The following is a 26,071-nucleotide window of genomic DNA, read 5'->3' as shown; positions in this document are numbered from 1 at the left end:
ACCCTTAGTATGACCTAATCTGTGTTACAATAATTACTGAGTTAGCAGCTTGCTTTCTTCCAAGGTCAATTTAAAAAGACTTTTATGGCAGCCTTTCATTGAAAAGCTGCACACTCCAGCTAATAAAATAAAGCTGCGGATGTTAAGCACTGAACTACTTATTGCTGTTCCACTGCAACACTTGCAGTTTTACCTTTGAACATACAAGTGGTTTTCACACAGGTTCCTAAGAAGCTCAGTAAGTCCAAAAGCAGAATGGCACTGTAATCTAGGCCACGGCAGCTCAGGTTAGTTTGGTTCTCACACTGGATGCAAGTCACAGCAGTAGCTATTTTTTGACAAATAGGATTGTATCAATTATGATACAGGTATGAGTAAACCATCCAAGCCCGAACTAGAAGGACAACTCAGCGGTACTGAGTAACTTAACTGTCAAAACGTTCAATGTATCTGCGTTCATGGTTGTAAAGCCTGGAAAAACTGACCCTTTTTAAATAATCAATACTCTTCACTGCCTACACATAAACAATACACAACCAGGTGGTTCTGTTTCATCCATGAGGAAATTAGGCTGCAAGGCAAGGGGTAAGTTACCAAAACCAAAAGTAAACTGACTTTGGTTGGTGGGGTGGCGGTGATGGTAATGGTGGTGTGAGGAAGCACTAATTAGCAGGAAGATGCTGCTTATATACTTTTTGGAGAGTGGCTTGATTTTATGCTCTTCAATAAGAGAATACTGGAAAAGCCTTTGGACTTTGTGTAAACAGAGTTACTAGATGACAAGGAGGTAGCAGACCCATACTCAATGCACTTCAACTGACAATGCAAAGGTCAACTGTTTTTTTGTGGTCCTTCAAGATGTTGAGCACATTCAGATCCTAGTTTTGGATTGGGGGTGGCAGGATGTATTGATGACTGACACTCTGCAACATCATGCTATCCTTTGTTAGTGTATGCAAGTTGTTGTTTAGATATGCAACTACAAGGAGGTATAATTGATCCAAAGGAAATCAATTCATCTGAAGTTCTGTGACAAAGTTGGTGATACATGAAGATGAGAAAGGATTAAATGAAAGAAGAATTCATAACAATTTTTCTACCAGAAACTCAATCAGACAAAAAAAAAGTTACCTACTGAAAAATAAAACAAAAGCATGCAAGTACTAAAAAAAAACTGATATATCAGGTCATCCTTATATTTATTGAAGGCCCACAAATTTTTTAAAAACTCAACCTGGAATACAATAGTTGGCTGTTTTTTAGTTACTGGCCACGTGCCAGCAAGTGGAGCTTTAGTTACGATAAACTGTCAAGAGACGCCAGTTAATTTGTATGCTACTCAATAAAAGGAACATAAGGGGCAGCATGTCACACAGTCAGTGTTAGTACTACACAACACCTCAATGACTAACCACTGTTCACGATCATGACTAATCGACTACAAATCTGGAAAAGCAAGGGAACACCTAAGCCAAGTGAACATAGTCAATTAGTATCTACCTACTGTAAAGTTCAGCTTTCAACTACAGCATTCACAGTGCAGAACTTCATGTAATATTTTCCAAAAAATATACTTGTGCTCAGTATTTCACTACTTATCAGTTATTATTAATAAATGCAATGTCTCAGATGGTCAAAAACCTAGAAGCTTCTTACAAAGTAGTTAACAACCTCCATCGCTTGCTATCCCTTATTATGCTCTATACTCTTGGGTATAATCTATCCACATCGCATCTGGATATTCTACTCTGCTTACACCAATGTCTTCTGTAAAATGTAGTTAAATCTCAAAGGAAAACAATGGAAAATAAACTAAACTAATGCTAAGCATAGAAAACCTGTTACATAGCACTCCTTCTGAACATGATTCAAGCATTTTACTCCAAATAGATAATGCCTCAGTTGTGTTTCACCAAATTAAATTCTGATCACTATTGATCAGAGTTTTCCATCAGGAATTTGTGTAGTACAGGTCGAGTATCCTTTATCCAAAACCCTTGGGGCCAATTGCGTTTCAGTATTCAGATATTTTCGGTTACAAAATTACAATATACAGTCTACAAATACTAGGTTGTTTCTCCAATTGCCAACTCTCACACACCCTGCTTCTTACCTGTGAACACCTATAATATACTATTACATTGCTTTAACAACATACAAATTAACTGCATAGCTATTCAAAAAAGGTTCGGTTTTTGGATGTGTTTGGTTTTCGGATGTATGAATAAAGGATATTCAACTGCACTCTCGTTCAAAGCCAGAATATACATCAGATGACATTCAATAATGCTCCAAAAGTTGAACTATATTGATGAATCAAGATTCAAAGGGCACTTGCAGAAACTGAATTGTAATCAATTTACATTGGAAGTTGCTCTAAAGTCCACTACTTAAGGAGGCACTTTTTCTCTCTTCATTATGATACCACAAAGATAAATTTGCACCTTTTATCCCCACTATTGTTTTGCAGATAATGCTGGTTAGCTTCCAGCAGCATTTCTCCCGTCTGTGTTTTAATAAACAAATTCCTCTTTCTTGCTTTAATGTAGTGCAGAAGTACTGACTTGCCAACCTGTACTATTGCTTGTTAGAGTGCACATTTCTTACCCAAAACTCTTTCAAACATGCCTAAATATTAAGTTGAATTGCATTTTATGACCTAGTATTATGTGTTTTGTCTTGGGGTGGTTAAATTCAATAAAGTGATGCAAGAAGTATCTGGAGAGGAGAAATTACTCAACAGCTCATCCAAAGCTCTGCTGCACACTGCCCTGCACGCATGCTCTTGCCAATATAGCCACCCGGTGCTTCAAATCTGAAAATTCTCATCCTTGTGTTTAACTCCCTCCATGGCCTTGCTCTTCCAGCACTACAATGCCCCCTCCTCCACAGCCCCAAATACACTGTACATTAGATCCCTGCCTCCACTGGTCCCACCGATGACAGACATTTCTCCAGCTGCCAAGCCTTTCCCTCTGGATTTAGGGAGAGATGGTGTAGTGGTAAAATCACTGGACTAGTAATCCAAAGGCTCAGGCTAATGTTCTGAGTACACAGGTTCAAATCCCACCAAAGCAGCTAGTGGAATTTAAATTCAATTGATAAATCTGGAATATAAAGCTAGACTCAGTAATGGCGACCACAACAACTATTCTTGATTATTGTAAAAACCTATTTGGTTCACTAATGTCCTTTAGGGAAGGAAATCTGTCGTCCTTACCTGCTGTGGCTCCAAACCCATAGAAATATGGCAGACTCTTAATTGCCCTTTGAAATAGCCTAGCAAGCCACTCAGTTCGAAGGCAATTAGGGATGTGCCTTGCCTGGGATGCCCACATCCCACGAAAAAAAAAGTCTCTCCTCTCCTCCCCACCTCCTTTAAGCACCATTTGTTTGATATAGGTTTATGTCATCCTCCCAACCTTTCCACCTTTGGTTCAGCAGCCAATGTTTACATTACCCCTCTTTGAATATAGTAAAGTGCCTGAAATGCATTTAACTAGCACTTTGAAAAGGTAAGTTTTATTAAATTGTACTACAGTGCAATTTTACTTATGTTACTATTCCCTTTACTGCAGCTCATTCTTTACAAAACACTGTGGAGTGACTACGCTGCTACAAGGTACTCAGGGATCTCTCAATTCAGTTTCCATTTTTCCCTCCCTCCTTGTGATAAAGCACTATTTTCAATGCAACTACCCAGAAAGACTGGCGGAGATTAGGAACCAACCATGCAATGTACGTGAGGATCAAAACCTCTGTGGCAGATCACGTTATTACAGCAATGTAATGTACTAATGGGCTACCATTAAAAATAAGCAGAAAAGATTTACTGAAGTGAAGAGACATTTTCAATTTATGTACATGAATGCATTTAATTTGAAAAAAAATGGAATAACTATCTTCTTTTATTCTGGATGATGTCAGCCTCTAAATAGCATCCAAATTCTGACTACCACAAACTTTCTACAATAACTGGAATGGCTAGCTTTCAGCTTCATCATGTAGCTGAACATGTATTTCAACTAGCTCGACATTTTATGAAACATCATACAACTTTAATCATGGACCATGAGGTTTAAAAAAGTCAGAATTATTTAAAATTTAGACCATCATGATCTCAAATGAATGGTCACAAATTCAAAATTTCCATTGTTATATTGTCTTTGCATATTTTGCAGAAATATATTCTGAGATGCACATTACCAACATAAGAATGTTAAAACATACAAGGCAGACCAGCATACCTCCAAACGCACCTTCCCCTGCTTTCTGACAGGATCTTTCCTTGAGGACTCGAAACGTCAACTCTTTTCTTCTCCTCCGATGCTGCCAGACCTGCTGAGTTTTTCCAGGTAATTCTGTTTTTGTTTTCTTTCCTTCCTTCCTGGCCCACTCCTCAGTCAGCCCCAACTTCTTCTCCTGTGGTACCTTTCCTTACAAGCGTGGGAGCTGCCCTGACCTTTCACCTTTTCCCTTCTCACCATCCAAGGTGTCAAACACTCCTCAGTGAAACAGCAATTTACTTGTACTTCTGTCAATTTAGTATATTGCATCCACTGTTTACCATGTACTCTACTCCACATTGAGGAGACCAAATGAAGACTAGCTGACTGCTTTGTGGAACGCTTCTGATCAATCCGCACGCAAGACCTCGAGCTTCCTGTCATTTCTGATTTTAATTCGCCACCTTGCTCGCACTCTGACCTCTCTGTCCTGCTACAGAGTTCCAATGAAGCTCCACTCAAGCTCGAGGAACAGCACCTCATCTTTCATCTTGGCACTCTTACAGCCTCCTGAACTCCATATATAGTTCAATAACTTTAGCTTATACCTCCATCTTGTTTTGTGCGTTTTCTTTGCTGGCTTGGTTCTTTATCGCTTCGTTACATTCAGATGGCTGTTATATAGCCATTCATGGCTAACAGGACACAACTGTTGTTTCTTCACTATATGCATTACCACTCTCTTTGACTTTTGCATCATGAAATCTTTTGTTAGGTCATTTCTCCTGCCCTCCAGCCTATCACAGAGCCTTAATACTTTCCTGACCCCCTCCCCTCTTCTACTAACTTAAAAACTCTTACATTTCTACTTTCCTTCTGATCTGATGAAAGGTCATTGGCCTGAAACGTTAACTCTGTTTCTCTCCACAGATACTGCCTGATCTGCTAAGTATTTCCAGCATTTATTTTGTTTTTATTTCTGATTTCCAACATCCTCAGTATTTTGCTTTTCTACAAGACAGATGTCAGGATATTTACACACATGGCTTATCTTCAGAACTAATTCTACTCATGATCTTTTTTTCCAGCATGGCAAGCACATCAAATAATAATTTAACATGTACAAAATATATAACTGGCAGCTGATTATTACATTTTAAACTAAAAAACTGTAATCAAACAATGGTAGATATTATTTTACAGAAGAAATTGTGCTAATTTTAATTTCCACAAAAGCATTAGCAAATGTGGAGATTAAAATAGATCGATAATTTAATGTCATTAATTTAATGCTAATTATCTTTTGAACTGGAGGTACATACAGATAATCAAGCTAATGAAGAAAAGGTCAAGATTGCGATCTTTATTTTGTAATATTGTATAGGATTTTTGATTTTGTTTGAGATCACATTTGCTAATTTTATAAAATAAGTAATTAAAAAAAGAGAACCTTGATGCATTCTAAGGAATATGGAAATGTATCCGCACCAGACTTAGAACATAAAATAGCTCTCATTCTTCGGTTTGTAAAGAATAAACTGTGCTAGGAACAGAGCTGTTCTTTAAACTGCATATCACCAGAGTATTGTAAACTTTCCAAGCAAATGTACTAACTCAGTCTCAAAGTTGCTACTAAGAATTCAGAAAACATTTCTACAAGCTAACATACAATTAGCAACAATAATATACTCAAAGGCTTACATTTATCTCTTTCCGTGCAACTGCTGCATTTCGGTTGGAATGAATTTCCCCATTAGGCAAACACATATGTACCTTCTCATTCATGACTTGCTTTAAATATTCAAGCATTACATCCTTACACATTATGAAATTACTTCAGTGGTTATGCCCCGAGTACAAAGTACGGTGTTTTACCCTTCTTCCCTGAAGGCACTGAGTCACACTGGTCTACAGCTCCATGAGTTCCATGCACCATCTGATGTTTTGTCTAAACGGCCATTCATGTGTGCGCACCACACCACAGCCAGGTCCTATTTTCACTTCACATTCACATGTTACACTAGAAATATTGAGATCAATTATAATGCACCAATTATCAGTGCAACTGAAGTCAAGTAACTCAGCATGAACTAGGAATTGAACCCGGTGTCTTTATGGCCTGTAGCACTCTGTTTTGTATTAAGCAGTACATTGACGAATTCTGCCATTGGCTACAAGAGTTTTTGAATCAAGAGTCATTACTTCTCAAATAATCTACTTTGTACCAAATATGCAGTCCTTAATCTCATATTGGTGCTCAGCTGAATGTGAGAAGCTGACATGTTTAAAACAATGTCAAATGCATCAGAAATAGATCACAATCAACATATACTATAGGACTATATGACCCAGCCTCACAATGGTATCATTCCACAGCCAATGATATTGATAAAGTGCATCTATAAACAGTTAGAATTATCAAGACGGTTAAAATGCTATGTGCTGCATGTGCTGTACAAATGCAAGTTATGAAGGGCACTAATGGTTCATGGGATATGAATCCCTTGCACAGTTGGTGCCATTCATTCGTTGTTGCAAACCACCAGTACCATCAGATTGTTTATGCATTGAGGAAACTCTGGACAAATTTATGTGATCACCCCCCCACCCGCCCTCTTCCTCCAAACACCACCACAAATAAAAGACCGAAACATGCCTAGGTTTTAAAGTAATGCAGTATAACTGATAATTTTAAATAGGTGTGGTAAACACAGTAACACAAATAAAATGATCATCAACCTCAACAGAAGATTATCCAAACTGCACGCTAACTGTAACCAAAGTCACTAATGTATTCAACCAAAAAGAATTGCTACCAAGGACAGCAACACGGTTGAAAACCGAGCTGTGAAATCACGATGAACACGCTTTAAAAAAAACCCAGCAATATCACTAGGCCCACAAGCAAAACAATTTGAAAAGTGTCAGGATCCAGTCTGCCATGGAGGTACGGATGGGTACTATTTAAGGAAAAGCAAGGGAGATGGGAAAACAAACAAATCAGCGAACAGGTTTCGGGGGGAGGGGGTGGTAGAAAGAGAGAAGGGCAGCGGGAGGTTAAAAGGTAAGATGTCCTTAAAGATAAAATGGAACTGGTCACTCCATCTTGGGAGTGAGTTCTCAAACTTAATAAGATGTTAACGAATTTCTGGATTTTTTTTGCTATAAATGGCAAAAACGCAAAACATGTAAGAAATGTTAACTGTAAATCTATAATGTTAGCGATCGAGAATATAAACAACTTGTTGCATTTCAATAAAGGGAAAACAAACTTATTCCTCAAAATAAACTACAAACATACGTAATCCAGCTGATGGCTGGCTGACACATCATGAGACCCACTAAGGTAGCACAAGAGGGAATTTTGCTCCGTGTTGCATTCTGCCAAAGTATGAGCTTTGTTTTGAAAAGCTACAGAACATGCCTCATAGTCAACGTCTATTCGACGATAAAACAAAATCACACCGGACGCGTCCACTCAACTCAGGGACTTGATTTCTCGCTTGCAACTCCATACATACAAAAAACACCCCCACCCCACCCCCCCATCTTATTTGGATTTCAAATGCATCGAAACAAAAACTTCTCCCAGAATCACAAGCAAACATTCGTTGTGAATTAAGCCTTTCAACTCCCCTCCCTCCTATTGAAACAGCTTTAAACAATAGGTTCACCCAACAAAAAAAACAATGGGGAAAGGGATGAGAAATCGGAAAGAGCGGGGTGAATGAATGTATTTGTTTAATTTTACCTCAAACAGAATGATTTATTTCGTTTCCGATCTCGGTATTTGAAAGCCACCCGTTAAACGTTAAACAAGGTTAACGAATGCGTTGCTTTCTTTTAAGCCCTGGACGCCAGATATCGAATTTAACATTGTCCACCTCAAGTTAAATCGGATACACTTATTTTTTTAATCAACAGTGGCGAAATGGACCGAATTACTCAACGCCTCGCCGATGAAACAAACTATTTGCGAAACGCAGTGAGGCGAAGTTGATTATGTTTTGTTAAAATGCACATTTTTAAAGTTGAGGGTTATATACGCCTTTCCGGGGCTTTTTTCTACCAAATACTGCAGTTTAAAGGGGCAAACTGCTAACTTTGTAAGCAGCATGTGGCTCTTCTTTCTCCTAACAATGCCATGGCTGTGATGGATGTGGGGCAGAGCAGATCATGAAGAGCAGCAGCACCTTATCGGGAGACACGTTCCTTCTTCACTAAACAAACACACCATATCCTCCCCCCCACCTTTCCAAATCGAGGAGATACAAACTTTATTAAACTTTTTAACGTTTTATACAAAAAAGGACAAACAACGATGATTAAAGTCCGCACCAGCCCATCACTGAGTGCAATCGAGCGCTTTTAGAGCCACAATAGAATTGAGCCAAGCAGCTGGGAGGCGAGATTGACATCCTGCATCCACATGATTACAAACTTTGAATTCTTTGAAATGACAGGGGCTTAGAAAGGCAACTGAATCATTCACAGGAAAAAAAAAGTCTCACAACTCATTGAAGGGAAAAATAAAATTACCTCAATTTCGAAGTCTGGGAGCCCAAATGCTGTCCTGAATAAAGAGCAAAAGTGTGCGATGGCGGGTACTTCCCACCAAGAACGAATTTCTTCTACCGAAACGGTCGAAGATGGACATTCCTCGGACATTTTAAATGGCATCAAAAACCCCTTTTCTCACATGAGATAGTTTTCCTCGAACTTCGTTTCCTTGTGTTTATTCCCCCCCCCCCCCCCGCCCCCACTTCCTTCCAGTCTCCTAATCCCGGCTGGTGTAAGGAATGTGCTGGGTGTAAGTGTGTGCGCTGCCTGCCATTGCCGGGACTGCTCCTCTCTCTCTCTCTCAGTGCAAGCGTGCGTGTGTAATAATGTAACAATCTCGCAGCCCCATTCTCAGCGAGGAACAGATGGCCGGGCAACAACAGGGGAGCACTCCAATTCCTCAACACACCGGAGGGAGACCAGGACAAACTGTCCCGCTCACCGCCTGCCACATCACTTCACCAAGGCCGCCCAAGCTGCATCGGACACTTGGTGGCTGCTTTTCGCAATGGTCGCCAAGGCACCCGGTGGACCGAGGCCAAGACAGTCCGGCCTTTAGCGGCTCTTTCCAAGCGGTAGCCGGGCTCCGACACCCCCACAGGATAGTGTGAGGGCTCGGTGCCTTCCACAGGATGTGACGCCGCGGTCTCCTGGGTACCAGCCAATGGGCTGAGTGGAGTTAGTGTGGGGGAGCGTCTGCACATTGTGCTTACCCCGCGGGGGTTTTAATGAAGAGTTCTTTAATGAGACTGGCTAGGGTTTGTTTTTTGGGGGGGTGGATTGGTTAACTTAGCTGAATCATTCTGTTATTTAGTCTCTCCTCTCTACCCCACCCCGCCCTGCGGGCTGTTGTTATTCTTTCATTGGTGCCCAAAGCCTGTCGATTACTTTAAGGTTGCAACTTGTACGCGAGTGTTCTATTGGATCCCACAGGGTTCCATTCCCAGCGTCTCCACGTTCCAAAGTGATTGTTCTATTGGATCCCACAGGGTTCCATTCCCAGTGTCTCCACGTTCCAAGTGATTGTTCTCCTGGAACCCGGAGGCGGGCGCTGCTGCCTCCCGATCTCAAACACCATATTCCCCAGGGTATCCCCCTCGATGACGGCCGCAACCCGGCAGTGAACACACGGTGTACCGCCTGGCAGTTCAAAAATTACAACCTTCTATCGCCTTATCTATCCACTTTTACTTTTATGTTTAATTGTGGTGAACACTCCCGGTTTTTAAAAAAAAGTTAGAACTCCCCAATGATCAGCAGAGAAGTGACTTAAAAAGTCACCCCTTCTGCCAAGGGCAAGAGGATACAGAAGATACTTGTTTTTTTTCTCTCAACAGTGCGTGCGTTTCCTGAAATAAATATGGTCGAGTTATCTCAGCTGTCCCCGTTATAGGAAGCGTGAGTTGCTTGTGGAAGCGAAAGTTTCAATTCGAGAGTATAACCGTTCTCGCTGATTGTACGTTTAGTGTTTTCCTCAATTTTGACTAACTTTTGAATATTGCAAACAGCCGTGGGCCTCTTGAAAATGAGCACACCAAATTTCAGAAAGGGGACAGCTGCGTTTTCAGTTATCTTTTTATTTGCTGCGTGTCAAACGTTTCCAACCCCGGCCGACCGAGATACTTTGATGAAACTGGAGCAGTTCGAATTTATAGGCGGTAATCTACTCTCGACTAAAAAAGAACTTCAGCTTAATTATATACTTGAGAAAATAAAAGGAAAGGAAATAACAGAAGGAATGAAAACTGGTAAATTCCCACCAGCCATGCACTTTTTCAGAGCAAGAGAACTAATTGAACAGAGCTCAGTTTTTAACATTATACAGAAGATGCCCAAAGGTAAGCATGATATATGTGGTTTATTAATCGACAATGGGTACTGGGTTGCGGATACTTTGTAATACTGATTTCTAACTTATTTTAGTGTATGCTATTTTTAAAATGTCAAATTAAGGTTAGATTACCATTTCATACCGAAACGCTGGCTGCGCGTGATTGAAAGCTGGATTCCATGAAGTGTTTGGTGGAGATTTCATGAGTCCGGAAGTTTACTGTATTTGTCTCGTGTTGGGGAGGAGGTACATATCAAAGTCTTTTACTTGGGTTAGTGCTGTGGATGTGAGGTAAATTAGTCACCATCAACGGAGGAATGTAACATAGCTTTTATATATTACTGGCGAATCTCCCACGGTACAAAGTCAGAGGATGTTTTATAATAATTGCGTGTAAAATAGTATGTAGGTGTGTTTCCCTTTAAGAAGAAAAGACATTGCTCTGCATTCTTGACTGGCGGGTTCAGTGAGAGTTCAGGTTGCAGATGACTAATTGAGGGACAAAATCAAGGAACAGGCATATTGTTTAAGGAAATGAGCTCGCCCATTATTTTGCATATGTATATAGAATCAGGAGGTTTTTTTTTAAAACGTGGAAACTTTGCTGCGTTTTAGATCCAGCTTGGGGCTATTCATTTTAGTTTGTTTTAACTGCTTTGTGACCCGCTACCCTTGCAATAGATGTGAGAGTTGGGGAGACCAGGGTTGAGGGGAGTCAACTGGTGCAAAGAATGACCTGAGCATGTGTGCTTGTGTAAATACACCTTTCACTGAATGCTTTCCAGAAAGGTATTATGTAAAGTGCAATGTGCAAAACTTTTAATATCGTTTGATCTCCACTTTAGTGGCACTGCACGTGGGAATTTAAGATTTGTGTCTGGGCACTTTCGGGTTATTTCCAAGTCTCTTTTATACACTCGGGCATTATTATTTAATATTTATTCCGACTTTGAGGAGATGTATTCTGGTAGCACGGGAACAAAACCTGTAAAATCTCGTTAATTCTACTCCACAAACAAATACTTAAATTTCGTCAGTAGTCAAGTGCTCTCACAAAACAAGTTTATTACTTCCGTGTCTGCCTTGAGTGAGGCATTTTTTAATGTTTATATGTACACATTACAGATTTTGCAAGAACTAATTGAGCCAGCTCTAAGATTTGATTAGCTTGCACCTCACACACACACACACACACACACTATCAGTTTACTGGCCAGCGAGTCCGATGTATTCACTGAATTAGTGGTATTGTAGTTTACCATCTAATAAAATGTTAATCTGAGCAAAGACTTAATGTAAAATAGCATGGGATTGGTAACTACAGAATTGCTGCAATTGGACACAGACAATCTAATTAGGAATATAGAATAAACCTGAAAATTTATAGATTAGGGTATTTGGGCAATAAGGACTGCTTGAATGTACAATCAAGCAGCAGCGTTTTGTTTTGTGTAGAATTGTTTTGGCATGACTCAGAGCTAGCATAGTAACACAAAGGCGTATGTGGCTTGGAATTCATCGCAAGGTGATAAACTGAAAGAAACGACATCCGAGATGTGTGTAAACTCACTCGCTCTCTATCTTTGGCCATTTAATTGCACGCCATGGAGCATTGCAGGCTACATGTAAATAATTTTTTAAAAAACTATTTGATTAAATTTAAACATAAGTTTATTTTGCACTTAGTCACAAATGCCATGGAATTCGATTGGCTCAGTTTATGTAGCATTATTTTCAGAGTTGCATCAATCATCTCCTGTTATCAGGCTGCAGTTACCCATCCCATACTTAGATCTCAAAGCCAGATCTCTGACCGACATATATGTAACAGCACCAAAATAAAAATGGACAATTAAAGTATACTTATTAACTATGAATATGTCAAAACCTATTGCAATCCAAGTTGTTTTCTTGTTTTACTGCACACCCTCACTGGGACAGAAAGTAAAATGTGCAAAGAGAAAGAAACCAGGTTGTCTTTAATTTTTTTTGATTTCCTGTATCTGATGCTTCGGGGATTTACTGTTGAATGTAAGTATCATGTTAGCACGAACTCTGGTTTTTAGAGTTTCTTTCCTGCCTTGCACTGGTTACCCTCCCTCTTTATAGCAAAGATTGAAGTTTGCTGTAGCTTGAAGGATTGTGATGATTCACTGAAAGGTTTTCCTGGGTCCAGCTGATTCTTCAGAATCGCCTCTGAATTTGGCAGCACCCAACTCTTTGCTGGACAGTTTGACTATTTGCAATTCTAAGCATCCCTAGTCCAACATGTCTGACAACCAGACACCAGACTTGAAATTCTTGAATGGTTTTTGGCCTATCGTTGCTCTGCTATAGCTATGCACAGCTCTGCCATCTGGACTCCACTCTGTTTTTACACTCTGTGCCTTCTTGCTGACATCCTCTGTCTGATCAAACTTAAGAGTTTACTTGTATCTCTGCATGTGCAGCCTTGGGTTAGTTTCCCAGGTTTCCATTTCTGTCCTGCTTTGGCAATAAAATACCTCCTGTGTTTTGCCTTGGCATTTCAAATGAGAGACTTATTTATCTGGAGGGCTGTGCCTTTGTTGCTTTGTTTATATTTCTTACGGCACTGCATTCAGCAGTTTGAATTTGACAGGCTTGCCCATTTGGATGAGTATGTAACCAGTGTTACTCCTCCACCATTTTAAGATTTATCAACTTTCAAGGACTCAGCCTTGAACAGAACTTTCCAAACATCAAGCCTGTTTAACTTTTGCACTGCAGAATATGAAGTGCAACTGCAATTAGAAAAAAAGTAAATCAAGAGCATGAGTGACCAGATTTTGCAGACCAGATAGCCAATTGAAATTCAAAATTAATTTTTGGAAGTGAATGATGAGATTTTACAATATTGTGATAGCAAAGCACAGTAATAGTAGTGTTTCGTTTTTGATAGTATTTCACGGGATGTGGGTGTCACTGGCTGGGCCAGCATTCATTGACCGCCCCTAATTGCCCTTGAGAAGATGGTGGTGAGCTGCCGCCTTGAAGTGCTGCCACAGTCCATGTGGCGTAGGTACACCCCAAGGGAGTTCCAGGGTTTTGACGCAGTGACAGCAAAGGAACATGGGAACCAAGGAGTAGGCATAGGCTATTTGGCCCTTTGAGCCTGCTCCATCATTCAATAAGATTGTAGCTGATCTGGCTGTGGTCTCTGCTCCACCTTCCTGTAAGCCTCCCATAACCCTTGACTCACTTGCCTGACAAAAATCTAAGTCAGCCTTGAATAGATTCAAAGACCCAGCCTTCACGGTTTTCTGAGGAAGATAATTCCACACCCTAATGACTCTTTGGGATAAAAAGTTTCTCCTCATTTCTGTCTGAAATGGGAGACCTTTTATTTTTAAACTAACCCCTATTTTTAGTCAACCCTACAAGAGGAAACATTCTCCGGGCATCCTCCCTATCAAGTCTCCTCAGGATCTTGTATGTTTCAATAAGATCACTTTCCTTCTAAACTGCAATGGGCATCGGCCTAACTTGTTCAACCTTTCTTCATAAGACAACCCCTTTGTTCTAGGAATGAATCTAGTGAACCTTCTCTGGACTGCTTCTAAAGCAGTTATACCTTTTTATAAATAAGGAGATCAAAATTGCATGCACTACTCCAGATGTGGTCTCACCAAGGCCCTGTACAGCTTCCTTATTTTTTATTCCATTCCCCTTGTAATAAATGCAAGCATTCTATTTGCCTTCCTAATCACTTGCTGTACTTGCATGCTAACTTTTTGTGATTCATGTAAAAGGACACCTAGATCCCTCTACCACAGTTCTGCAATCTTTCTCCATTTAAATAGTATACTACCTTTTTGTTCTTCCTGCCAAAGTGAACATGTTTATATTTACCCATCTGCCAATTTTTGCCCACTAACTTAATCTGTCTATATCCCTTTGCAGTCTGTCTACCTTCTCTTGACAACTTACTTTCTGACCAACCTTGGTGTTATCAGCAAATTTACTATATTTGGTCCCTTCATCCAAATCATTGATTTAGATTGTAAATAGTTGAGGACCCAGCACTGATCCTTGTGGCACCCCACTAGTTGCAGCTTGCCAATCCAAAAACTACCCATTTACCTCTACACTCTGCTTCCTGTTAGCCTTTATCTGTGCTAATATGTTACCCCCATACCATGTGCTCTTATCTTGCGTAGTAACCTTTGATGTGGCACCTTATCAAATGCCTTTTGGAAATCCAAGTACACCATATCTACTGGTTCCCCTTTATCCACTTGAATGCTATTTCGTCAGAAAACTCTAACAGATTAGTTAAACGTAATTTCCCTTTCACAAAACCATGTTAACTCTGCCTGATCGAATCGTGATTATCCAAGTACCCTGCTATAACCTCATCAATAATGGATTCTAGCACTTTCCCTGTGACAGATATTAAGCTAACTAGCCCATAGTTTCTTGCTTTCTGCCTTCCTCCTTTCGTGAATAAAAGTGTTACATTAGCTATTTTCCAATCTACTGGAACCTTTCCAGAATCTAAGGAATTTTGGAAGATTATAGCCAATGTTTCTGCTATCTGTGCCCCAACTTCTTTTAAGACCCGAGAATGCAGGCCATCTGGTCCTGGGGACTTGTCAGCCTTTGGGTCTAATAGTTTTCCTAACAACCTTTCCCTGGTGATGGTAATTGTATTATGTTCATCCATCCCTATCATCTCTTAGTTTTTAAGGATCTTAGAAAACTTCCCAAAGCCCTCTACCATGAAGACAGACACAAAAGATCTGTTCAATGCCTCCGCAATTTCTTTGTTTTTTATTATCAATTCTCCAGACTTGCTCTCTAGAGGACCAATACTAGCTTTAGTTCCACCCTTCCTATTCAAATACTTGTAGAAACAAGAGACAAACTTGTAGAAAGATGATATAGTTCCAAGTCAGGTTGATGAGTGGCTTGGAAGGGAACTTGTAGGTGATGGTGTTCCCATGCATCTGCTGGCCATGTCCATCTAGGTAGTAGAGGTCATCCAGGTGTGTTTAGAAGGTGCTGTCGATGGACCCTTGGTGAGTTGCTGCAGTGTATCTTGCAGATGGTGTACACTGCTGATAAAGGGAGTGAATGTTTAAGGTGGTGGATGTGGTGCCAATCAAGTGGGCTCCTTTTTCCTGGATGATGTTGAGCTTCTTGAGTGTTGTTGGAGCCGCACTCATCAGGCAAGTGGGGAGTATTCCATCATACTCCTGACTTGCATCTTGTAGATGGTGGACAGGCTTCGCGGCGTCAGGAGATGAGATATCCTCCGCAAGATTTCCAACCTCTGATCTGCTCTTGTAGCCACAATATTTACATAGCTGGCCCAGTTCAGTTTCTGTCAATGGTAACCCTCAGGATGTTGATAGTGGTGGATTCAGCAATGGTAATGCTATTAAATGACAAGGGGCAATGGTTAGATTCTCTTTTATTGGCAATGGTGATTGCCTGGCACTTGTGTGCTGCGAATTTTATTTGCCACCTATCAGCCAAAGCCTAAAGGTCTTGTTGCATAGGGACACAGACTGCTTAAGCATCTGAGGAGTCATGAATGGTGCTGAACATTGTGCAATCATCAGCGAACATCCCTACTTCTGATCTTATGATGGAGGGAAGGTAATTGAAGCAGTTGAAGATGATTGGGCCTAGGACACTACCCTGCGGAACTCCTGCAGCAGTGTGATGGGACTGAGATGATTGACCTCCAACAACCACAACTTTCTTCTTTGTGGTAGATATGACTCCAACCATTAGAGTTTCCCTGTGATTTCCATTGACATATGTTGCTACGGCTCCTTGATACTGCATTCAGTCAAATGCTGCCTTAATATCAAGGGCAGTTATCTTCACCTCATCTCGAATTCTGCTTTTCTGCCCATGTTTGGACCAAGTTGTAATGAGATCAGTAGCTGAGTGGCTTTGTCAGAACCCAAATTGAGCATCAGGCAATTGTTGAGTAATTGCTGCTTGATAGCACTGTCAGTGACACCTTCCATCACTTTGCTGTTTCACTAAGATCTAAATGCTTACCTGAAATTGAGTAATACAGATTGGAAGATGTTAATGGAAAACCAGACTACATAGGTATTCCTTGCATTTTTACCAGGACAACTTTCTTCCAGATTTTGGCCCCTTTCTTGAAATATTATGAGTAGCATGCATGTCCAGGATGCTGAACTGAATCAGCCCTCAGCCTTAAAAGATTTGCATTTATGTAGCTCTTTTCACAACCACTGGACATCTCAAAGTGCTTAACAGCCAATGAAGTATTGTTGAAACCAACCACTGTTGTAGTGTAGGATTGTTAACACCACCCTAGGATTGGCCATTATTTTTGGGCCATGCATGTCTTGGACAATTTTGCCAATGGAAATTGAGCAATTTTTTTTTTCTCTTCAACTTGTCCCTTACAAATGCATTAACCTCGGCTGATTCTAGCTATGACTGAGATTTCGGTACTGTATCTGGTCATAGCAATGACTGAGATTTCGGTGCTGTATCTGGTCATTTAGTGTTTTGGAACAACTTAATTTCTCTAATATGTGGATTACCAATGAATTATTTTGTTGTAATGTTACAATGTGAGGATATAAAAATGATTGACTTATAGGTTATAACTAATATATCATGGCTAAACACAAACCAGTATCATCAGTGTGGGTAATGTAATGCCAATAAAGTCCCACAGAAGCATAAAGTATATATTGTTATGATCCTGGACCAGACCCCCAAATTTTTGGAACAATGCTGTTATGGACCAGTAACTTTTTGTGAAAAGTAGACAAAGTTTGAGATCCCAGGTACTTACTAAGAGCATAAAACTGGAAGAGTTCAAGGTTTTTGAACAAAATAAATGGACTTCACACAGTCATAAAAGTAAAACAATTTGCAATATCTATCTTATCTCATGTTAATTCTGAATGTTAGAGTTTATTTGTGAGTTAACAGGCAAGCTGTGCTCAAACACATTTTATACTGCGCAATAACTAGCAGCTGCGACCAAGACAGATCCCACAGATTTTTCAGCAACGCACCCAGACATCAGTGTCCACTGTGAATTATGCAATCTCATTAAAAATTTGTCCCTCACAATGGATTTCCAGTCTTCACCTTCTAAGGTCTAACCATGACTGCTCACCTCCTAATGGCTTAATCTCTTCTCCTGAGACTACTTCCACTAGTTTCCCAAGTTTGCACTCCAGCATTGATCGATGGGGACAACTACAGCTTTTTGGCCATGCCAAGCAGACTACTACTGCTCCAGAAGGGTTACCTTGGCCCCAACAGCCTGTAGCATGGAGTCACCAAACTTCTGCTGCCTTTTCAGCTGTCCAGGGCTCCTCCTGATGAGCCCTCTGTACTTGGAGCTGTCAACCACAACACCTTTGCTGCCTGGAGCTTCCTCTTCAGCCTCCCAAAGCACCCTGTCCCATAGGCTCACTTCCCTGATGGCCTTTGGGTCCTCCCTCTCAGTCCCAGGGCTCCCCATGTTATTGCGCCTAACCTGCGTCTCTTGATCATTGTTTTCACACCATGAAGTTGCACTCCTGATTGTCCCAGATAGCTAAGCCCTTTAACTAAAAAAACAAACAAACCTAGAAAGGAGCATATGCAGCCTGTCACCCAGCCACGCTCTATGCATGCCTAGAACTCTTGGGCCTGCCTGGAAATGCAATCCTCGGCTTTTGCCTGGACTAAGGTAAGTCCCCGTTTAATGCAAGTTCTTCCTTTTTCTTAATTTGGGAATGATGTGCATTCCCTTCTCCCGCTAAGCTTGCTTTACTTCTTTTGAAATATACTTTTCACATTAGCCTTTGTGTCATTTCAGAATACTTTATCAACATTTTAAAATGAAAAAAATTCTGCTTCCCTGTCATGCGATGGGACTAGACTACTGGGTGCAAAATGGCACTGTGCAGGTCACCAGGTCCTCCTTCCAGGTGAAAATTTCCACCTAATTTTGTATAATCTATCTCTGGCCACCTGATTTTCATCCTCCTTGATCCATGCTTGCCTTGCATGGCCCAGCTTCTAGCCTCAAAGCTATTGCTTGACTCATCTTTGGCCAATATAATTTGAATAAATACTTTGCTTCAGTCTTCATGGTAAAAGACACTAATTCCAATAATAAATAATCAAGGGCATAAGAAAGAGAGGAAATAAATACAGTAAGTATCACGAGAGAAAAAATACTGGGGAAACTAATGGGGCTAGAGGCCAATAAGTCCCCTGGACCTGATGGGTTGCATCCTAGGATATTAAAGGAAGTAACTACAAAGATAGTGAATGCACTGGTGGTAATCTTCCAAGAATCCTTAGATTCTGGGAAAGTCCCAGAGAATTGGAAAACTGCCAATGTTACTCCCTAATTCAAAAAGGGAGGGAGAAGAAACAGATAACTATAAGCAGTTAGCTTAACATCTGCCATTGGGAAAATGTTTAAGAGTCTCTTATAAAGGATGTAATAGCAGAGCATTTAGAATTACACAATCTAATCGAGCAGGGTCAGCATGGCTTCATGAAGGGGAAATTGTGCCTGGCAAATTTATTAGAATTCTTTGAAGAGATAACAAACAGGATAGATAAAGGGAACCAGTAGATGTAATATATTTGGATTTCCAAAAGGCTTTCGATGAAGCTACTTAATAAGATAAAAGCCCATGATGTTGGAGGTAGTATATTAGCGTGGATAGAGGATTGGCTAATTGGTAGAAGACAGATTTGGGATAAGGGGGGCATTTGCAGGACAGCAACCTGTAACTAGTGGAATGCCACAGGGATCAGTGCTGCGGCCTCAGTTATTTACAATATATATTAGTGACTTAAAATTCAGTTCCCTCATCTATCACCAAATTTGCGGATGATCAAAAATAAAAGGGAAGTCAAGTGGTGAGGATGACACAAAGAGTCTACAGAGGGATACAGACAGGTTAAGTGAGTGGGCAAAAAAGTGGCAGATGGAGTGTAATGTGGGAAAATGTGAGGTTATGCACTTTGGCAGGAAGAATAGAGGAGGTGAATATTATTTAAATGGAAAAAAACTGCAAAAGGCTGCAGTACAGAGGGATCTCGGAATCCTTATGCATGAACCGCAAAAAGCTAACATACAAGTTCAACAGGTAATAGGGAAGACAGATGGAATGTTGGCCTTTATTTCAAAGGGAATAGAGTATAAAGAAAGCAAAGCCTTGCTAAAACTATACAAGGCATTAGCTAGACCACACCTAGAATAGTGTGAACAGTTTCGGTTCCCTTATCTAAGGAAAGATATACTGGCATTGGAGGCAGCCCAGAGAAGGTTCACCAGGTTGATCCCGGGTATGGAGGGATTTTCTTATGAGGAGAGGTTGAGTAGGTAGGGCCTTTACTTATTGGAGTTTAGAAGAATTAGAGGCGACCTTATTGAAACATAAGATTCTTTGGGGGGCTTGACAGAGTAGACGCTGAGAGGTTGTTTCCCCTTGTGAGACAGTCCAGGATCAGAGAGCATAATCCCAGTAAGGGATCACCCATTTAAAACAGAGATGAGGCGGAATTTCTTCTCTCAGAGGGTAGTTAACCTGTGGAATTCTTAACTGTAGAAGCTGGGTCATTAAGTATATTCAAGGCTGAGATAGACAGATTTTTTAATCAGTAAGGGAATCGAGGGCTGTGGAGTAGAGGCAGGAAAGTGGAGTTGATTATCAGATCAGCCATGATCTCATTGAATGTCGGAGCAGACTCGTGGGCCAAATGGCCTTCTTTTGATCCTATGCCTTATGGTCTTATTGGTGTTGTGGTTACTCACTACTCTTCATCCCCTCCTGGTTTCATATCATTGTTAATAGCGGGTAGGCTTCAAACTTGCCACACTTCCTCCTTCCTCCTCTATAAGACAGTAATTTTGACTGTGCAGCACTCCCTCGGTACTGTATTAAAATGTCAACCTAAATTGTGCTCAAGTCCTGTCGTGGGGTTTGAATTCATGTTTTAACTTGGAGACGAGTGCTAAATATAAAGCCCAACTGATGAAGCCACATAAAAATATGACATGCCCTATATAGATAAAATAAGAGTAAGAATGTGTTGTGCTTTACAATCTTCTAATTGTTCCACTGATAAAACTGGGCAAAAGAACTTGCATTCATAAAATTTTCCTCCTATCTCAAATCTATTTTTTTTCTCTCCTTACCTCCTTCCCACCTATATCAGTCACACTTCCAATATCTCCTGTCACTTTAACAGTTCCAGTTTCCGGGCCCTGGCCATCATCTATTTATCATGGATGCCCAATTCCCCTACACCTCCATCTCCCACCAGGTTGGTCTGACAGCTCTCTGCTTCTTCCATGAATGGAGACCTGATCAGTCCCCATCTGCCACCACCCTCCTCTGCCTGGGTAAACTTATTCTAACATCGACCAACCTCTTTAACACCATTCACTTCCTCCAGATAGAAGGTGTTGGTTTCTAGCTACGCCTGCCTTTTTGTGGAACATGTGGAGTATCTTTAGTTCCAATCCTACTTGGTCCCCTCCCTCAGCTCTTTTTCTGGTACATTGATTGATTAATGCTATTTCCTGATCTCACCGTGAACTGGAAAATTTCATCAACCGTGTTTCCAATTTCTAACCTCTCTTCTTGATGTTGCCCAAGTTTCTGCAGTATTTACCAAGGCCAGCCTCATACCTGTCTTGCAGATTCTTCCTTTCAGTTTCAGCGATATATTTCTGTCAGATAACACTCCACTCTTCCAGTTACTCCAAACAGCCTTTGTTCAGTTTCCATTTCCATACTTCCATCTTCTGCCAAACTGACCCCAATTGAAACTAGAACAAAAACTAAAATACTTGGAAAAACTCAGCAGGTCTGTCAGCATCTGCGGAGAGGGATATAGTTAGCGTTTCGAATCCGAATGACTCTTCATCAGAATCAATTGAAAGTACTCACTTTCCCCAGGTAGGGTTGCCAACTCTGATTTCTGGAGGCTTCATCACATGATTTGCCCCCACTTCAGCTATTAGTCAACCAACACATCCTTACTTGTGCCACAATACCTTCCTATCCCAATTTGGAAGCAAAAAGACTCATTACCCAATTTGATGATGCTTGACTGTCTGCAAAATAGCCTTTTTTTGATTTCCAACACTTTTATATCTGTTGAAGAGAAATGTTCGAAGAAAAAGAAAAAAACAATCTTTTTTTTTCATGTCTTGATAATTTTTCTCCAGGGTTGCACACAGCAGGGTCTTCTATTCCTGAAGACTCCAGGCCAGTCCTGGAGGGTTGACAATCCTATCCCTTGACCCATAATCATTACACCTTCACTCTGATCCTGTTCTCTAGGCTCGAACTGACTGTCCTTATATTGGGCCTTTTGTCTATTGATCCTCATACCCCTATCTTCCAGTGTTTTTCTTTTTCCAGATACTCTGACATGTTCTCATCATCCCCACCACATAACTCAATGTCATCTGCAAACACCATTGACCATGGCATCTCCTGTCTCGCTTGCTCAGTTAGAGCATCCATGACACCCATGAAGAGAAAGAGGCTCAGTACCAAATTTGGTTTTGAAATGCTCACTCTCCCCCATATTGCTTCGTAATCTTGTCTGACACTCCTTGTACATGTCCTGCAATAATTGTACTTCTTGGGGACTCCATGAATGCTAGCACATTTTCAGACTTCCTCACTGGACACCTGGTCCTAAGTCCTCCTCTAGATTGTTTCCTCAACTGAGGATTCCCCTCCACTGTAGTTGATGGGGCCCTTGGCTGTGTCTGTCTTATTCCTGTGCTTCTGCTCTCACTTTCCTCTCCCTCCCAGAGCCATGGTAGGATTCCCCTTGTCCTCACCGCCCACCTTCATATTCAACGGATCATCCTCTGCCATTTCTGCCACTTTCAGCATTGCCACTGCCAAACATCTTCTCCCCTTTCAGCATTCCAAAGGGACCATTCCCTTTGTGATAGCCTGGCTCATTCCTCAATAACCCTTGACACCCCCTCCCTTTCCCACGGCAAATTTCCACAAGCGCAGGGGATGTTATACCAGCTGTTTTACCACTTCCGTTCTCACTATTCAAGGCTGCTTCCAAGTGAAATGGCAATTTACTTGGAACTTCTTTCAATTTGATATACTGTATTTGCTATTCATGCTGTGGTCTCCCCCACACTGAGAGACCAAATGCAGAATGGGTGACCACTTTGCAGAACCTCATTCAGTCTACAGTTGTAACCCTTGGCTTCCTGTCGCTTGTGTTACGGACCGAGATGGGAGGAGCACACAGTTAATTCTAGCCCCACTTCTCCACAGGTCATAATAATAGTTTTAAATGTTTAATTCACCTGCAAAATTGGCCAGTTGCTACCTTTTCATGCTGGGCATAACAACATCAGATACTCTAATCAGGTTTCTTTCAGTAAACACATAAAAATATTGATTTAGTATAAACAAACTACTTTTTAAAAACAAGTTAATAAATTGGTTAACATATAAGTTGTAGTTTAGAAGTGTAACGATTTTTCCCTTTTTAAGAAACAGATACACTCCCACACAAACACAAAACAGGACAAAACAAACACAGTCCCCTGCAAAGGCTGGAGCATGGGGAAGTTCCTTTTAAAAGGATAAAATTCAAAAAGATCTTGACAATGTTGATCTAACAGAATTCTGGTCACAATAGATCTGGAAGTTCCTTCAGATAGATTTGTTTTGGCGAAATTCTCCTTGACAACTTTGCAAACTCTCCAAAGAAACAAATGAGTTATTCTGATTAGACATTTCTGAGGAAGGTTTAACACAAAGGTGGGGCAGAGAGAGGGAAAGAGAGAGTGTTTTCTTGCAGCCCGCTTCATAGGCACCCCCCCCACCCCCCCAACACACACACACACTCTGCCTGCAAGTTTTAAAGACTAAGATGTTCAGAGAATACTTCTCATAAGCCAGGTGTTTTTAACCAGACAGCAAGTTTTTAAAACAAAAACAGAATTACCTGGAAAAACTCAGCAGGTCTGGCAGCATCGGCGGAGAAGAAAAGAGTTGACGTTTCGAGTCCTCATGACCCTTCGACAGAACTTGCATTCGAGTCCAAGAAAGAGTTGAAATATAAGCTGGTTTAAGGTGTGTGTGTGGGGGGCGGAGAGATAGAGAGACAAAGAGGTGGGGGGGGGGTGTGGTTGTAGGGACAAACAAGCAGTGATAGAAGCAGATCATCAAAAGATGTCAACGACAATAGTACAATAGAACACATAGGTGTTAAAATTAAAGTTGGTGATATTATCTAAACGAATGTGCTAATTAAGAATGGATGGTAGGGCACTCAAGGTATAGCTCTAGTGGGGGGTTTTTTTTTATATAATGGAAATAGGTGGGAAAAGGAAAATCTTTATAATTTATTGGAAAAAAAAAGGAAGGGGGAAACAGAAAGGGGGTGGGGATGGGGGAGGGAGCTTACGACCTAAAGTTGTTGAATTCAATATTCAGTCCGGAAGGCTGTAAAGTCCCTAGTCGGAAGATGAGGTGTTGTTCCTCCAGTTTGCGTTGGGCTTCACTGGAACAATGCAGCAAGCCAAGGACAGACATGTGGGCAAGAGAGCAGGGTGGAGTGTTGAAATGGCAAGCGACAGGGAGGTTTGGGTCATTCTTGCGGACAGACCGCAGGTGTTCTGCAAAGCGGTCGCCCAGTTTACGTTTGGCCTCTCCAATGTAGAGGAGACCACATTGGGAGCAACGAATGCAGTAGACTAAGTTGGGGGAAATGCAAGTGAAATGCTGCTTCACTTGAAAGGAGTGTTTGGGTCCTTGGACGGTGAGGAGAGAGGAAGTGAAGGGGCAGGTGTTGCATCTTTTGCGTGGGCATGGGGTGGTGCCATAGGAGGGGGTTGAGGAGTAGGGGGTGATGGAGGAGTGGACCAGGTGTCCCGGAGGGAGCGATCCCTACGGAATGCCGATAAGGGGGGTGAAGGGAAGATGTGTTTGGTGGTGGCATCATGCTGGAGTTGGCGGAAATGGCGGAGGATGATCCTTTGAATGCGGAGGCTGGTGGGGTGATAAGTGAGGACAAGGGGGACCCTATCATGTTTCTGGGAGGGAGGAGAAGGCGTGAGGGCGGATGCGCGGGAGATGGGCCGGACACGGTTGAGGGCCCTGTCAACGACCGTGGGTGGAAAACCTCGGTAAAGGAAGAAGGAGGACATGTCAGAGGAACTGTTTTTGAATGTAGCATCATCGGAACAGATGCGACGGAGGCGAAGGAACTGAGAGAATGGGATGGAGTCCTTACAGGAAGCGGGGTGTGAGGAGCTGTAGTTGAGATAGCTGTGGGAGTCGGTGGGTTTGTAATGGATATTGGTGGACAGTCTATCACCAGAGATTGAGACAGAGAGGTCAAGGAAGGGAAGGGAAGTGTCAGAGATGGACCACGTGAAAATGATGGAGGGGTGGAGATTGGAAGCAAAATTAATAAATTTTTCCAAGTCCTGACGAGAGCATGAAGCGGCACCGAAGTAATCATCGATGTACCGGAGAAAGAGTTGTGGAAGGGGGCCGGAGTAGGACTGCAACAAGGAATGTTCCACATACCCCATAAAGAGACAGGCATAGCTGGGGCCCATGCGGGTACCCATAGCCACACCTTTTATTTGGAGGAAATGAGAGGAGTTGAAGGAGAAATTGTTCAGTGTGAGAACAAGTTCAGCCAGACGGAGGAGAGTAGTGGTGGATGGGGATTGTTCGGGCCTCTGTTCGAGGAAGAAGCTAAGGGCCCTCAGACCATCCTGGTGGGGGATGGAGGTGTAGAGGGATTGGACGTCCATGGTGAAGAGGAAGCGGTTGGGGCCAGGGAACTGGAAATTGTTGATGTGACGTAAGGTGTCAGAGGAATCACGGATGTAGGTGGGAAGGGACTGGACAAGGGGAGAGAGAAGGGAGTCAAGATAACGAGAAATGAGTTCTGTGGGGCAGGAACAAGCTGAGACGATCGGTCTACCGGGGCAGTTCTGTTTGTGGATTTTGGGTAGGAGATAGAAGCGGGCCGTCCGAGGTTGGGAGGCTATCAGGTTGGAAGCTGTGGGAGGGAGATCCCCAGAGGAGATGAGGTCAGTGACAGTCCTGGAAACAATGGCTTGATGTTCAGTGGTGGGGTCATGGTCCAGGGAGAGGTAGGAGGAAGTGTCTGCGAGTTGACGCTCAGTCTCCGCGAGGTAGAGGTCAGTGCGCCAGACAACAACAGCACCACCCTTGTCAGCGGGTTTTTAGCAAGAGTTTTTAGCCTGGCAACAGCATTTCTTTGTTAACTTATACATACAAAATATCTCTTCCTCTCCAGGAGTTCCCCACTGGACGTCCATCTATTGACCCATGGTTTCTTTAAAAAATGACCTATTTACAGCCGTGAATTAATATTGCAAACATACAAAAAAAACTCAGGAGGAAGAATGTTCAAAATTCAATGTCCTTCAAATTTT

General features: G+C 41.7%; 2 protein-coding genes across 2 annotated transcripts in view; one reads left to right on the top strand and one right to left on the bottom strand.

Annotated features, from left to right (window-relative positions):
* LOC121292973 (cat eye syndrome critical region protein 2) overlaps positions 1 to 8,894 on the bottom strand; it is a 146,720-nt gene extending 137,826 nt beyond the window's left edge. Inside the window, exon 1 of the mRNA XM_041215482.1 lies at positions 8,766 to 8,894. Coding sequence (XP_041071416.1) covers positions 8,766 to 8,894 — 129 coding nt within the window. The remainder of the gene's footprint in view (positions 1 to 8,765) is intronic.
* Positions 8,895 to 9,433: 539 nt separating this feature from the next.
* Positions 9,434 to 26,071, top strand: part of ada2a (adenosine deaminase 2a) — a 74,888-nt gene continuing 58,250 nt past the window's right edge. The window contains exon 1 of the mRNA XM_041215926.1: positions 9,434 to 10,624. Within this exon, the coding sequence (XP_041071860.1) occupies positions 10,312 to 10,624 (313 nt within the window). The 5' untranslated portion in view covers positions 9,434 to 10,311. The remainder of the gene's footprint in view (positions 10,625 to 26,071) is intronic.

This window comes from Carcharodon carcharias, chromosome 21, assembly GCF_017639515.1.
Source record: "Carcharodon carcharias isolate sCarCar2 chromosome 21, sCarCar2.pri, whole genome shotgun sequence".
Taxonomy (NCBI): Eukaryota; Metazoa; Chordata; class Chondrichthyes; order Lamniformes; family Lamnidae; genus Carcharodon; species Carcharodon carcharias.
The sequence above is the reverse complement of the archived record's forward strand: the minus strand, read 5'-3'. Positions and strand labels throughout refer to the sequence as shown.